Source organism: Aquarana catesbeiana, linkage group LG11 (assembly GCF_042186555.1).
Source record: "Aquarana catesbeiana isolate 2022-GZ linkage group LG11, ASM4218655v1, whole genome shotgun sequence".
Lineage (NCBI taxonomy): Eukaryota > Metazoa > Chordata > Amphibia > Anura > Ranidae > Aquarana > Aquarana catesbeiana.
Window position 1 is genome coordinate 114,672,297 of NC_133334.1, and position 15,905 is coordinate 114,688,201.

A 15,905-nucleotide genomic window follows, 5' to 3' on the forward strand; every position below is an offset into this window, starting at 1 on the left:
CTCCAGCGCTGCCTGTCTCTTCTGTTTATGGTTATAGTGGGGGTGTCTCACCTGCCACAGACAGGGCAGCTCCCTGTACTTGTCAATGAACAGGGGCAGGAAATTGTGGTCGTTGAACCCATCCATTTTCTCTGCAAGATACAACACAAGACAAACCCTAATGTCAGGCCAAACTCCCCTAATCTTGTTACAATATAGGCTTCCATTTCGAAGCAGTATAGGCCCAAGTTTAGATCCTACCTTCGTTAGCACGATCGGCGTCTCCGATGCTCCTTCCTCCGCTCACAGATCGTACGTAAGACGCGCGCGTTACGATTTATACACACTACGCATGCGTATAACTCCGCCCGCCCCTGACGTTCTTTCTATTCTATTCCCCGCCCCTTTTCATTTGGCGCAGTGGAGGAAGAGCACATGGCGGATAGACAGCAGGATCGTGCTAATTACAGCAACGAGGAGGAGGAGGAGGAGGAGGAGGAAAGGCCGGAGCCTGAAACGTCCCGATCCAGAAGGAGATTAAAGGACTCAAATATGTCCTTTGGGGAGATGTTGGAGATGGTGGACATCCTGAAGAAGGCCGACTATGATGGAAAGTATGGGCCTTACCCCAACCCCAATATACGAAAGGCCAAGATCATGGCGAAAGTGGTCAGGAGTCTGCACCGGATATTCGGGGTACGACGATCGAAAGATCAGCTCAGGAAGCGGTGGTCGGACCTGAAATTACGAGAACATGAGCAGTACAGAAAGATCCGGAGAGTGCTGCAAAAAAGTAAGTAGTTGTGCTGTGTTCCTATTCTTTATGTTTATTACGTTCGTGCTGCTCCATGTGCTTTTAGGAACTGTTGTACAGTTTAAAATGTCAACTTTCATGTTCATGGGCACATTATTCGTTCGGATCACACATTTTTATTTCGGACGATAAAATACCATTGTTTAGGCCATATGCATTTGGCCACCATTTTGACGCCCTATACTTGTCTTCAAAGAATTGGGTTGTGTAGATGGCTTTGTTAATAGAATGAAATGCAAACTAGATTCTGTGTAAGGAGAGGACACTGAGCAGCTGTTTTCACATCTGGACACTGGAGCACTAGTGTGGGACACAAGAACACCATTTTTATTAGGGGGGCCACACAGGTGCTCCAGTGTATACTATAGGGGTGGCTACATCTGTGAAGCTTGTACTAAACAGGTAAAGTATTGCAGCTTGACAAAGGACACTAAAAAAGCGACATCTTGGAACTCTGCTAAAATAGATCATTGTACCCCACTTCCAAGCAATGTTTCATCTTTATAGTTCTGACATTAAATATCTGTGTGCTAATTATACCATTTTTGTTTTACATAGGGGAGAAAAGACTCGGAGGACACTCCTCATCCGAGGAGACCAGAGCCCCCCCCCCTGGAAGAAGGGGAAATCCCCCCAACACAAGATGAGCAGGAGGAAGAAGACGTGGTGGAACTAGTCACCACAACAGGTGAGTGTCTGCAACCACAGGCTCAGATAAGAGATGGATGGCGGCATTTTTTTTAGACCTAATTTATTTTGGGTTTCCTCTCTTTGTAGGTGATCGTGAGGTTGTGGATGAAGATCCTTTCACATCCGAAAGTGCCCAGATCCTGATCGGGGAGATCATGGGGTGTAATTTACAATTGGAAAACATCAAGCAAAACATCAATGATGTTATTCCAAAATATAAAAACATCATTGATGTTTTGGGGCGAGTTTAAAAGCCCTCCAAATCACTTTCTTCTTTTGTGTGCTACAATGTGCTAAATGTTTTTGTGATTTTTCCCAAAGCCAAATTTGGAGGATGCACACAGTGTGCCAACATGTGCTATCTGCCATCACGGGAGATCAATGGACGCGTTTTGGGGGTGCAACCCCTTCCTCAATAATAAAGTAGCGGTGAGGAAGGGCTTTCTCCCCCAAAACACATCCCTTGATCCCCCCTGATGGCAGATATCACATGTTGACATTGGGAAATTGGTGTGCATCTTCCAAATTTGGCTTTTCCTGGGGTGATTTCCCCCCATCTGAACGCAATATCAAACACAGTTCCTAAATACTCATGTCTGATATTGCCTTCAAGTTCTACCAAATGTGAACTTTGTAAGATCAAGATTTGTGTCTTTCTTGTTGGTTTTACACAGGCCTGTTTTCTATAAAATGCACATTTTGATTTTGGATAATGACACCACAAAAATTGTTATACAACAAACATGTTGGTTTGTCAGAAAAACCTTTGGTAAATGCACATGTGATTGTGCAGGTATTAAAAAGATTGTTAATCAAGAATGTGTGGATTATTGTCTCAACGCTACAACACTTTTGGGGTGATGTAATTGTTGTTTTCTGAGAAAATGGGGGTAATTTCCTAAGGGCAAATCCACTTTGCACTACAAGTGCAGTTTCAGTGCAGTTGCAAGTGCACTTGTAGTGAAAAGTGTCTTTGCATTTAGTAAATAACAGCCAACAGTGCTTTGTATAAGGTTACACAATCACGACATTTTCTGCACTCCACACATTTCTGTCAGGGTCAGCTCAAACAAACACAAGCAGTAAATGTCCACAAAGAAGAGCCTGGGGGGAGATGCCTGTCGAGAACTTGAGGTCCTGCAGGCTTCTCTCTGTGGCCAAATACCGCAAGGTAGCGACCAACCTCTGCTCCAGAGTGATGGCTTGCCTCATGCAGGTATCCTGCCTGCTGATATAGGGGGTCAGCGAAGCCAACAAACTGTGAAACACGGGGTCCGTCATCCTGAGAAAGTTCCTGAAATCCTCAGGATTATTCTCACGGATCTCACAGAGCAAAGGCATATGAGAGAACTGGTCACGCTGAAGCAACCAATTCTTGGTCCATGAACTCCTCCCCACCCTGTTCATGGACTGGACTTGTGTCAAGGTCAGGACCCCAACACCAAGCCCCCGCACAGCACGAACTCTACGAGGAGTACGCATACGAAACATGGCTAGAAAACGGTCGGCTGCTCAGAACGAAGTAACAGAACGCACTGAAGAACAGCAAGGCCTGTGAAGAGCGACCTGAAAAACAGCAACGAGCAGGCAAGATCACACAGAAAACTCTGATACGAACTGACTGCACGCACTGAAGAGCAGATACAAACCCACAAGCACAAACTGAACGGCAGAAAACGATCTGAAAGCCACGAGTCTGAAAAAGCGCGAATCGTCTCTCACCAAACTTTTACTAACACGAGATTAGCAAAAGGAGCCCAAAGGGTGCCGCACATGGTTCTGAACCGGCCTTTTCTAGTCTCGTCGTACGTGGTGTACGTGACCGCGTGGTTGTCGATCGGAAATTCCGACAACTTTGTGCGACCGTGTGTAGGCAAAACAAGTTTGACCCAACATCCGTCGGAAAAAATCCTAGGATTTTGTTGTCGGAATGTCCGAACAAAGTCCGACCGTGTGTACGCCCTATAACTCATTAATTTTTGATTCTGCTGAATAGTAGCATGTAAATGTGTCTGTTATACAGAAAGCTACACAAGTTAGAAAACCAGACACTGATTTCTAAATCAATTTGCTCACCATTAATGTGTATTAGGGATAAGACAAAGTTTTATATCTCTCTGAAATTGTAGGAAAAAAATTGGAAATATTGGTGAGGTTTTACCATTTTGGGATTTAACTTAAAGTGATAATAAAGTCTTGTGTTAATTTTTTTTTTTAATAAACATGTTATACTTACCTGCTCTGTGCAGTGGTTTTGCACAGAGCAGTCTGGATCCTCCTCTTCTCAGGTCCCTCTTCTGTGCTCCTGGCCCCTCCCTCCTGCTGAGTGCCCCCACAGCAAAGAAGCTTGCTATGGGGCCACCCAAGCAGGCTTTTTCCCAAGCCACAGCTCTGCATGTCCAATCAGACACTGAGCCGTGCCTCGACCCCACCCCCTCCCTCTCCTCATTGGCTCACTAGCTGTGATTGACAGCAGTGGGAGCCAGTGGCTCAGCCAATGAGGAGCGAGAGTCCCCGGAGAGCCGAGGCTCTCGTGCACATCGCTGGATCAAGATGGGGCTCTGATAAGTATTAGGGGGGGCTAATGCATGAAGGCAAAAAACCTTGAGCATTTAGAACCACTTTAACACTAAGGCTGGGTTCACACATGTGCAGTGCAAATTGAAGCTCAGTTTTTACAGCTAATTGACGAAGTAGTTGTTCAGCGTTTCAGGTCAGTTTTTGATCAGGTCAGATTTACATCAGGATCAGGTCAGGATTTTATTCTGTTCACGACTGAATGGCATGTGCAATTCAGAAGCATTCCTATAGAAGTCAATGGGCCTGAAATTGCACTTAAGCCGGACCGCACTGCTCAGAAAACTGTCAGGACTCTTTTTTAATTCGCACTGAATCCTCACCCTGGCTGCACCAGACACACACTATATTACCAAAAGTACTGGGACCCCTGCCTTTACACGCACATGAACATTAACCACTTGCCTGCCGCCCTCCGTCGTTATATGTTGGCACTTATCGTTGTTATGGCTAGCTTGCATAACCCCGGTATCCTTTTCTTCAGCGGGCGGCTTTCAGATAAAAGCGGTCTCTGTGGCGCATTCACCGCAAGATCACTTTTATTGGTGGCGGGAGAGGGCCCCCTCCCTCCGCCGCCCTTCGCCGCTTACCTGAGCCGTCGGTTACGACGGAGGCAATCAGATCCTTCTCCCTGTGTGCTATGGAGCTGAGTGAGGGGAAGATGGCCCCCACCTGGCTCCATACCATTGCAGGGCTGAAGCGACGTCAAAATGTCACTTACGCCCATAGCTCTTAAAGGGACATTTTTTTTACATTTTTTTTTTTTCAAAATACATTTTTTTTTTTAAATTGCATTTTAGTGTAAATATGAGATCTGAGGTCTTTTTGACCCCAGATCTCATATTTAAGAGGTCCTGTCATGCTTTTTTTTCTATCACAATGGATGTTTACATTTCTTGTAATAGGAATAAATGTGACACAATTTAAAAAAAAAAAAAATTGGAAAAATAAAGAATAAAAAGTAAAATAAATAAGATTTTGTTTTTTTTTTTTAACATGCCTCGTCCCACCGAGCTTGCATGCAGAAGTGAACGCATACATGAGTAGCACCCGCACATGTAAACAATGTTCAAATCACACATGTGAGGTATCACCGCGATCGTTAGGGCGAGAGCAATAATTCTAGAACTAGACCTCCTCTGTAACTCAAAACATGCAACCTATAGAATTTTTTAAACATCGCCTATGGAGATTTTTAAGGGTAAAAGTTTATTGCCATTCCACGAGCGGGCGCAAATTTGAAGTGTGACGTGTTGGGTATCAATTTACTCAGCATAACATTATCTTTCACAATATAAAAAAAAATGGGCTTACGTTACTCTTGTCTTTTTTTTTATTAGAAAAAGTGTATTTTTTCCAGAAAAAGTGCACTTGTAAGACTGCTGCGCAAACACAGTGTGACAGAAAGTATTGCAATGACCACCATTTTATTCTCTAGGGTGATAGAAAACAAAAAATATATAATGTTTGGGGGTTCTAAGTAATTTTCCAGGAAAATAAATTGTTTTAAACCAGTAAGCACAATATCTCAAAACGAGGCTCTGTCCTTAAGTGGTTAATGCATCCCAGTCTTAATCCGTAGGGTTCAATATTGAGTTGGCCCACCCTTTGCAGCTATAACATCTTCAACTGTTCTGGGAAGGCTGTCCACAAGGTTTGAGTGTGTCTATGGGAGTGTTTTTTTTTTTTTTTAAAGGTTAACTTTTTTATTATTTTTATAAGCAAAATCAGTATTGGTTTCACAGACATATAATCATATTAGACATTGTTTTAGTCATATTACAATCCAGTGAACAGGTATACATGTTTGTATTATACATCAGTATGAATCGTCTTACATCATATTTTATTGCAGTTAGGGGAGGCTGTATACAACTGCTACAGTATATTATTTTTATACAACACTTATAGTTTGTCAATCTGGTGTTATAGTGTTCTCCGAGCTTACCCACGAGTTCCATATTTTGAGAAATTTTTTGGGACATCCTCTAGCTTCATATGTTAACTTATACAATGGTATAGCGTGATTGATGAGGGTTAGCCAAAACTTTATAGTCGGAGTAGAGTGGGATTTCCAGTGCATAGTTATTGTTTTTTTGGCATAGAACAGTACAATCCTTATAAAGGACTGTGTGTTTTTAGACAAGCCTTCATCATCAATGTAGCCTAATAGACACCTAAGAGGATTACAAATGTTTGGTATATTGGCTACAGAGCTGAGGAATGCTGTAACTTCTGACCAGAATCTCCTTATCGGAGCACACTCCCACATTAGATGGAAAAATGTACCCTCAACTGCACCACATCTCAAGCACAAAGGATCTGGTAATTTTTTTAATTTAAATAGTAGTTTGGGTGTGAAGTACGCTCTATACAATAGCTTTGACTGGATCACCCTGTCTCTGGAGGAGATGACCGAGGGGACCTGCAAGGGAAGAATCTCCCTCCATATTTCCTCCGTCAGCTCAGGTATATCTGCCCGCCATGTGTGCTCAATCCTCTCCAATCTGAAAGTGGTGGAATGAAGCAAAGTTTTATAATAAGATGAAATTAATTTATCATGAGAGGGGTCAGTCAGTAAGAGTTCAAGCCTAGAGGATTTCATCTCTATATTTCTTAGCCTGAATTGTGCCGCTGCTGTGTGTCTTATCTGCAGATATTGGAAGTAGGCCGTCCTTGGAAGCCCAAAATCCCTTTGGAATTCTATAAAGGATTTAAATGTGTTACCCGTGAATAAGTGTGATATTGATTTCACTCCTTTTTTGGACCAGTACCCCCAGTCAGCCCTTTGATTAAATTCTGGTAGTGAAGGGTTTCCCCAGAGTGGGGCATTGGGAGAATAAACAGCTGGAGAATCCGTTGGGAGTAATTTGGAAATTTTAAAAATCCGCAGGGTCATAGATAAGATATTTACGCCCTCCCTCCCTCTAAGTGACAGGCCTATGGGAGTGTTTGACCATTCTTCCAGAAGCGCATTTGTGTGATCAGGCACTGATGTGGACGAGAAGGCCTGGCTTGCAGTCTCCACTCTAATTCATCCCAGAGGTGTTCTATTGGGTTGTGGTCAGGGCTCTGTGCAGGCCAGTCAAGTTCCTCCACCCCAAACTCGCTCATCCATGTCTTTACGGACCTTGCTTTTTTCACTGGTCCAAATCATTTTGTGGAGGGAGGATTATGATTCGGGGTTGCTTTTCAGGGGTTGGGCTTGGCCCCTTAGTTCCAGTGAAGGGAATTCTTAAGATGTCAGCATACCAAGACATTTTGGACAATTTCATGCTCCCAACTTTGTGGGAACAGTTTGGGGATGGCCCCTTCCTGTTCTAACATGACTGCGCACCAGTGAACAAAGCAAGGTCCATAAAGACATGGATGAGCGAGTCCTAACATCAGTGCCTGACCTCACAAATGAGCTTCTGGAAGAATTGTCAAACATTCCCATAGACACACTCCTAAACCTTGTGGACAGCCTTCCCAGAAGAGTTGAAGCTGTTATAGCTGCAGGGGGGGGCAACTGAATATTGAACCCTACGGACTAATGCCCTGTACGCACGGTCAGACATTGATCGGACATTCCGACAACAAAATCCATGGATTTTTTCCGACGGATGTTGGCTCAAACTTGTCTTGCATACACATGGTCACACAAAGTTGTCGGAAAATCCGATCATTCTGAACGCGGTGACGTAAAACACGTACGTCGGGACTATAAACGGGGCAGTAGCCAATAGCTTTCATCTCTTTATTTATTCTGAGCATGCGTGGCACTTTGTGCGTCGGATTTGTGTACACACGATCGGAATTTCCGACAACAAATTTTTGGATTTTGTTGTTGGAAAATTTTATAGCCTGCTCTCAAACTTTGTGTGTCGGAAAATCCGATGGAAATGTGTGATGGAGCCCACACATGGTCGGAATTTCCGACAACAGGCTCCTATCACACATTTTCCGTCGGAAAATCCGACCGCGTGTACGGGGCATTAGACTGGGATGCATTAAAGTTTATCTGCGTGTAAAGGCAAGCGTCCCAATACTTTTGGTAAGATAGTATATGTGAACAGGTACAATAGAAAGCAATGTTCTTTCACATGTCATGCGAATTGAATGCGGTTCAAAACAGCATCCTGCTCCTCCATATTTTTTTTGCTCCTGGCATCTGAACAGAACAGCTGGGAAATAAAGTAAAGGTTGTAAGCTCTAACGAGCAGGGCCCTCTGATTCCACCTGTATTGAATTGTATTGTACTTGTACTGTCCTCCCTAATGTTGTAAAGCGCTGCGTAAACTGTTGGCGCTATATATATCCTGTATACTAATAATAATAATTTTAGTCTATCCAATGAATATTTGATCATTGGCGGAGACTTTAACTTAGTTAATTCAGTAGGCCTGGACCGACAAGTGATTAATCCCACAGCCCCTCAGACTCGAGCCGCCCGTGACTCCAAATTATTTCGCCAATTAATGCCCTATTTGATGCATGGCGGGCCTTACACCCAAGAGACAGACAATACACCTTCTTCTCTGCTCCCCACCGTATGCACTCCCGATTAGACTATTTTTTCGTTAACAATGCCACTTTACGCGCTATCAAAACAGCTCAGATCTTACCCATATCCTGGTCCGATCATGCCCCAGTAACTATATCACTAGACATAGGCACTCCTACCCGCAAACCCAGTAATTGGCAACTAAACAACTTCCTCCTCCAACATGCCCCATCTAGATTGGAACTAGAGACAACCTTACAAAATTACTTTCTAGAAAACAACACTCCTGAAGTCTCCCTCCCCATTGTCTGGGAGGCCCACAAGGCAGTTCTTAGGGGACGATGCATCGCGATCTCTTCGGCTATGAAGAAAAATGCGATGGCATCTAAAATTCAAGCCGAAAGAGATCTTAAAAACCTAGAACTTCGTTTGCAGGCTTCACCATCCCTACCTCTCCTTAAAAAAGTGGTCTGCCTTAGAAACACTCTCCGAGACTTAGCGCTGGGACAGGTGGAGAAAGCACTGCTTAGGCTAAAACAAACATATTATGATAAAGGCAACAAAGCCCATACCCTCCTGGCACGTAAATTAACCGAGCGCTCCCACATTTCCACCCCTCCCCAAATTAAAGATAAGAAGGGGGCACTTTTATCACACCCCCAAGACATAGCTCGGGCCTTTGAAGAATTTTACACAACCCTATATAATAACCCTGAGATTCCCCAGGATCCGCTCCCTCCCGATTTGAAGGATCGTATGCGACAATACCTGGAGGATAGTGGACTTCCCAAAATCCAGGGGACGGACCTAATGTCACTAAATGCCCCAATCACAGAGGAAGAACTAACGGCCACTATTAAAACCCTGCCATCACATAAATCCCCAGGACCAGATGGTCTTCCTTACGAGTACTATAAGGCATTTCTCCCGATTCTCCTGCCCCACATGTGCAGGCTATTTAACGCCTTCTTTCAGAAAACCACTATCCCCGAGGACATGCAGAGATCATTCCTCACGTTAATCCCCAAGCCTGACAAAGATCCTTCAGTATGTGCCAGTTACAGGCCAATCGCACTTCTAAACTCTGATTTAAAAATCTTTACTAAACTTCTCTCCATGCGATTGAACCTGATACTTCCTTCTCTAATACATAAGGACCAGGTGGGCTTTGTTCCCCTGCGTCAGGCTAGGGATAACACGAGACGAGTTATCGACCTGATAGATGTGGCGAACAGGAATAAGCTGGAGGCGTTAGTTCTCAGCTTGGATGCAGAAAAAGCTTTCGACCGCCTTGGCTGGTCCTTCCTGTCCGCCACGTTGAACTGCATGGGATTCCGGGGTCCATTTTTGCAAGCCATTAGACACCTGTACACCAACCCCTCATCCCAGGTAAAAACTCCCTTTGCCCTTTCGCGGGCTTTCCTGATCGCGAATGGAACCCGCCAGGGGTGCCCGCCTTCACCGCTACTATTTGCGTTGTGTGTTGAGCCTCTGGCGGCGTCCATTCGAAAAAACCCGAATATACATGGAATCCCACTGAGAGATAGGGCTTTCAAGCTGGCACTGTTTGCCGACGATATCATACTCACCCTGACCCAGCCTAGGATATCACTCCCCAACTTGCATGCTGAGCTCGACCTATATAGATCACTATCGGGTTACAAAATAAATGCAACTAAGTCAGGAGCCCTACCCATTAATATCACAATACAGGAGACCCAACACTTGCAACAATGTTTTCCCTATCACTGGAAAACATCATCCCTGAAATATTTGGGAGTTCAGATAACTCCTTCTTATTCCACTCTATAACGAGCTAATTATCCCCCCCTTTTCAAAAACATAAGGGACCTCCTGCAAAAATGGAAGGCTCACCATATCTCCCTATTAGGGAGGATAGCCTCTATTAAAATCGCTATCTTACCAAAGCTGCTTTATCTTTTCCAAACACTTCCCATCCCAATACCACAGGCTGAATTGAGGAAACTCCAGGCAGATCTGATCTGCTTTGTCTGGAACTACAAGAGACATAGAATACCAAAATCGGTCCTGACGGCGGCGCGATCGGACGGCAGGCTGTCCTTCCCTGACCTAACTAAATACTATCAAGCCACCCAATTACGAGCCCTAGCCTCCTGGTTTACCCAACGGTATTATAATAAGTGGACAGAAATTGAAAAATTATGGATGGCACCGGTCCACCCAAATAGCATGCTATGGAATGCAACGGTGAAGGTAGATCCTACTAAGCTCTTGGGCCCTATGCTCCACCTCAGTTCACTTTGGCGTAAATTATCACGACTTTATAAACTATGCTCAGAAAGTTCACTCCTCACGTCATTCCTCTACAACCCCAGATTGCCTGCAGGCCTTACACACCAGATGTCTTCTCCATGGACGATGAGAGATCTATTCCATTTTGGTCATCTGGTGCATCCGTGCACGCATAGATTGCTTCCCTTCACAGACCTCCAGAAAAAATTTGACTTACCGCGGCAAGTGTTCTATGGATTCTTGCAGATCAGGCACTATGCTCAATCACTTGCCCCGAACTTACAATTCTCGGCCCCAACCCCCTTCGAAGGCCTGATATTGGAGGGTTCGGCCAGACGTGGGCTAATGGTTTTTGGGTGAGGAAATCTCAGAGTCAACATGGAAGATAGTCTGGTCTCAAGCAGCCAAGAGTTCACTCTGTACACTGTACAAAGAGAACGCCTATAAAATCTTTTTTTATGGTATATGACACCCGATGTTCTCCACACCATCTACCCTTCTAGTTCGGACAAATGTTGGCGGTGCCTGAAAGACAGAGGGACCTTCTATCACATCTTTTGGTCATGTCCCAAAATAGTCCCCTTTTGGACGGAAACACAATTATTATTAAACCGCCTGTTGGGCGCACAAGTACTTAGAACCCCGAAATGATTTCTTCTTGGTGTGTCGGGATTACGTGTATCTCGACACTCCAGGAAATTACTTGGCCATGTTCTTACAGCAGCGAGATGTCTGGTAGCCCTCTACTGGAAAAGACAGGCCCCACCTACTCAAGCAGACCTCTATACCAGAATAAAAGACATCGAACTAATGGAGAAAATGACAGCCAGACTACAAAATAGATTGGAGGTTCATGACAGGGTCTGGGAGGATTGGCACAGGCGAGAGGACCCACCCTAGGCCAGTGGTTGAGCCCCCTCCCCCTCCCCCTTTCCCCTTCTTATCCCACTTTTCCTTTTTCCTCCTTTATCTTCTTTCCTTCCTTACATTGATAAACTATATCCAGATTACCAACGATATTTACTGGTTGACAATCCTAGTAGCTATGGAAAATGTTAAACCATTACTGTATTTGGAGGACTATGTTCTGAAGATTATTGTTCACCAGATTGACTGTCCACCAGTTGCACTTAGTTATATGCGACACTACTGTTTAATGTATGTACATATCTTTATGTATAATAAAAATTGTTATTTGAAAAAAAAAAAAAAAAAAAAAATAATAATAAAGGTGAGTATGTGTTGCTGGGCAGGAAGGACATTAAAGCAGACCTGTTGCTCACCCCTGCATGGGCTAAGCAAACATTTGCTTTAAGCGGGCAGTCTATATAAACCTGATATATTTTCCTTTTTGTTAATATCTAGAGTCTGCAATGGGATTTAAATGGCACCTGAGGGTTAAAGAAACTTCTTCCAACTGTCCTGGACCAGTTATTGCGCCAAAAATTGGTTACTTATTAGCTTACATTGTCACACAAAGAGAAATAAAAGTAAAAAGTAAAAAAAAAAAATTGGCTACACAAAAAGCAATCAAATACACAAAAAAGGAAAGAAAAAACAAAACAAATATAAAGAACACAAAATTAAATAAACTATACTGCTCTAAATTCACACAAAAAAACCACACCTTCCAAATAAAAAGATTTTTTTTTTACTTACTAATGGTAAAATAAATGTTGCTATACTCACTCCTCTTTAGACATGTGTCTATGCTGTACTTCACACAATGCTTTTGTGACAAAATATTTGGAGTGGTCAGGTAACATAATGGACACGGTCTGCTGGGATGTAGAGTGTTGTGACGCACTGTGAAATATTTTTTTTTTGTATTACTGACATTTTCTTCATTGTCTTTAAACAGCGTCCAGTCAGGCAAATGACTCTCATGTGCCACCAAGTATCCATATCACCAATTATGGGGAGGCATCTATTGTATCGTACTAGTAATGTGAAGAAAACTGCTACATTCCTATAAACCAGGTCAGTGAATTTTGAAACGTAAAAGAATCAAATATATGATAAATACAGATATATATATATATATATATATATATATATATATATATATATATATATACACACATACCAATCAGCCATAACTTTATGACCACTGACAGGTTAGATGAATGACATTGCTTATCTCATTACAATGGCATCTGAAAGCCAATGGGATATATTAGACAGCAAGTAAACATGTTGTCCCTGAAGTTGAGGTGTTGAAAGCAGGAAAAATTACCATAGCAGTTTGTTGTGTATGGGACTATGTAGCCACAGACTGGTCTGGGTGCCCATGCTGATCCAGGTCCCCAGCCAAAAATGCCTAAACAGGGCGCTTGAGCATTAGAACTAGACCACAGAGCAATGGAAGAAGGTAGCCTGATCTGATGAATCACATTTTCTTTTGCATCATGTGGATGGTTGGGCACGCTTGCGTCACTTACTTGGGGAAGAGATGGCACCAGGATGCAGCATGGGAAACAGGCAAGCTGGCGTAGGCAGTGTGATGCTTTGGGCAATATTCTGCTGGGAAGCCTTGGGTCCTGCCATGTGGGTGTTACTTGGCATATGCCACCTACTTAAGCATTGTTGCTGACCAAGGACACACATTTATTGAAACTGTATCCCCTGATGGCAGTGGCCTCTTTCCACAGGATAATGGGCCCTGCACTACTGCAAAAATGGTTCAAGAATGGTTTAAGGGGCACAACATTGACTTTGTGGTGTTGACTTGGTCTCCAAATGGCTATCCAATCGAGCATCTGTGAGATGTGCTGGAAAAACAAGCCCAATCCATGGAGACCCCACCTCATAACTTATAGAACCTAAAAGGATCTGCTACTAACAGCTTGGTCATCCAAAACAATAAATATTCTGAGCTACGCTATGTTACCAAAATGATATTCAACAGAGGCACTGTGAAAGTTTTGCTGAAAAATTTTAATTTTCAATATGATCCTGAAATCTCTTTAAAACATAGATCATCACAGACGTGTATTTGCATACTTATAAATGTTGAAAGTGCCTTTAAGTCATGACAAAAGTCCCATAAATATGTGATTTCAAAACGGTGTTTAGGATGCAATTCAATGCAGTTTAACGATTTAAAGCGAAACAAGTCCTTCTTGTGCTCATGCTAATAAAACGCATCCAGTGCTCCAGCAAGTGATGGTGACTCACACTCCCCCTTCACACCATGCACTCACCAGAACTGTTTGACCCCAAGTAGTGGGTCATAAATCGCTTTAAATGTGCGTATGATGTCTCCAATACTATTGGCTCCGGTCCCCTTGCTCCACTCCAAGTAGTCCAGCCCCGGATGGATCAGTAGCTTGTGTCAAGAAACCTCAGAGAGGAACTCATCGTGCAAAAAGTTTATTGCTCATGTATCCCCAATAAAAACAATGCCACCCCACTAAATGTACACTCACATTATAGTGTGCCCTCTCGGCATTTCCAGAAGTTTGTGTAGTCAAGACTGGAATCACAGCTGTTCTGATTCCCTGAAACAGCATGCATTCCAATACCCAGAAGTGACATCACCATATGTAATGTCAGGATCTAAGGCCTGGCTCAATGGGTTTCACCCAATCAGGCTTCTTCAGGAACCTGGGAAGATCTTGCTGTAGCTAAAATATGGAGGCCAATTAACCCTTGCAAGACTAGTATAATTGACTGATACCCACTTGAAGTGCTGTTACAATGTGCTATTACGCTATACTCACTCATGGGCATATACATATATAGAACCAAATGAAAATACACATTTCTATAAAAAGGAAATAGATAGAAAGATTAAAAAAAAAAATAGGATAAAAATATTAGGCTGAAATCTGAAGTAAATAAAAAAATCCAGTGTTGACATCTAGTGGGCGTAATGCAAACTGCCACCAATGGACAATATTAAAATCCCCTACAGGTAAATATTTTAATTAACAACTATATGCAAGTTAAAGATTGAAAACTGGCCATCTACATACTCCAAAGAATGACTTATAAAATGTTTTTTTTTTTTTTTTGTAATATGTAAACCCATTTAAGGCTGAAAATTAATACAGGACCAAGGCATTTAGTAACTGGTTATAAAACAGATGATATCTAAGTCTATGTTTAGGCCCTTAGGGGCTAGTGTTAAAATACAGTTTTTATGGTATTAATATTGATATTCTGTAAATTATATTGATGAGGAAAGTTCCAAGAAAGTCCGTTCAGTTCTTGTGTAAAAACTCAAAAATGTATTTAATAATAAAATAGCAAAATATTACAAGAACAATATCAAAATGTAGAATGTAAAAATAACATCAATAATGTATTATATTCTTAAGATGAAGATTGAATCAGATGGGTGTCTTTGTGTGTGTGTGTCAAGTTTCCTCGTGATGTGTCTGAAGCAAATCTCCCAACTGTGTTTCTGTTACTCGCTTTTACTCTTAAAATCTGACCCCCCACTGGTTTAAGGTTCTCATATGTCTTGCAATTCCTTAGAAAGCCGCGGGCTTTAATCCCCTCATGTAATGGTGGGTGTTGCTCAATCTCTATGCATTGACATTCCTGAGGAGTGGGCAAGAATAATGTGCAAAACTCTTTTAAGTATAGGATATAACTTCTTTAACATCTAAATCAAATACTACATAAATCAGTATGTATATTATATTCATTGAAAACCCAATGTTCTTATTAATATCCTAAAGATGTGAAGATGTGTTCTGACTGATCTAAGGAAAGGCGCGAACAAATCAGCCCAAAACTTAATCTTTGTCTGAACAGATGATTGTAACGATTTTGTTTGGAATGACTCTACTTGCTTTGTAATCTTTTTCTAAAGATTTGATGGAATAAAGCAACAAATGTTTAAGTGCAGCAACCTTTGGAACTTTATTTTTATATATACAAGGTCGGTGAGAGGGCCTGTTTGCTGGCACTAGATTGAAAGCTGTGTGCGGTTCTCCTCTACACTTCAATCTATATATATATATACAACTCAATTATTCTGTAAAGATCTAATCCATTCATTCATTTGTTAATATTTGCTAATTGATGTATATTAGATATTAGATTAAAGAAACTTTCTAACAGCTAGGGTGTCCA

General features: G+C 42.4%; 1 protein-coding gene across 1 annotated transcript in view; it reads left to right on the forward strand.

The window, feature by feature from the left end:
- LOC141112272 (malignant fibrous histiocytoma-amplified sequence 1 homolog) overlaps positions 1 to 15,905 on the forward strand; it is a 72,694-nt gene that overhangs the window by 53,227 nt on the left and 3,562 nt on the right. Inside the window, exon 10 of the mRNA XM_073604914.1 lies at positions 12,682 to 12,800. Coding sequence (XP_073461015.1) covers positions 12,682 to 12,764 — 83 coding nt within the window. The 3' untranslated portion in view covers positions 12,765 to 12,800. The remainder of the gene's footprint in view (positions 1 to 12,681; positions 12,801 to 15,905) is intronic.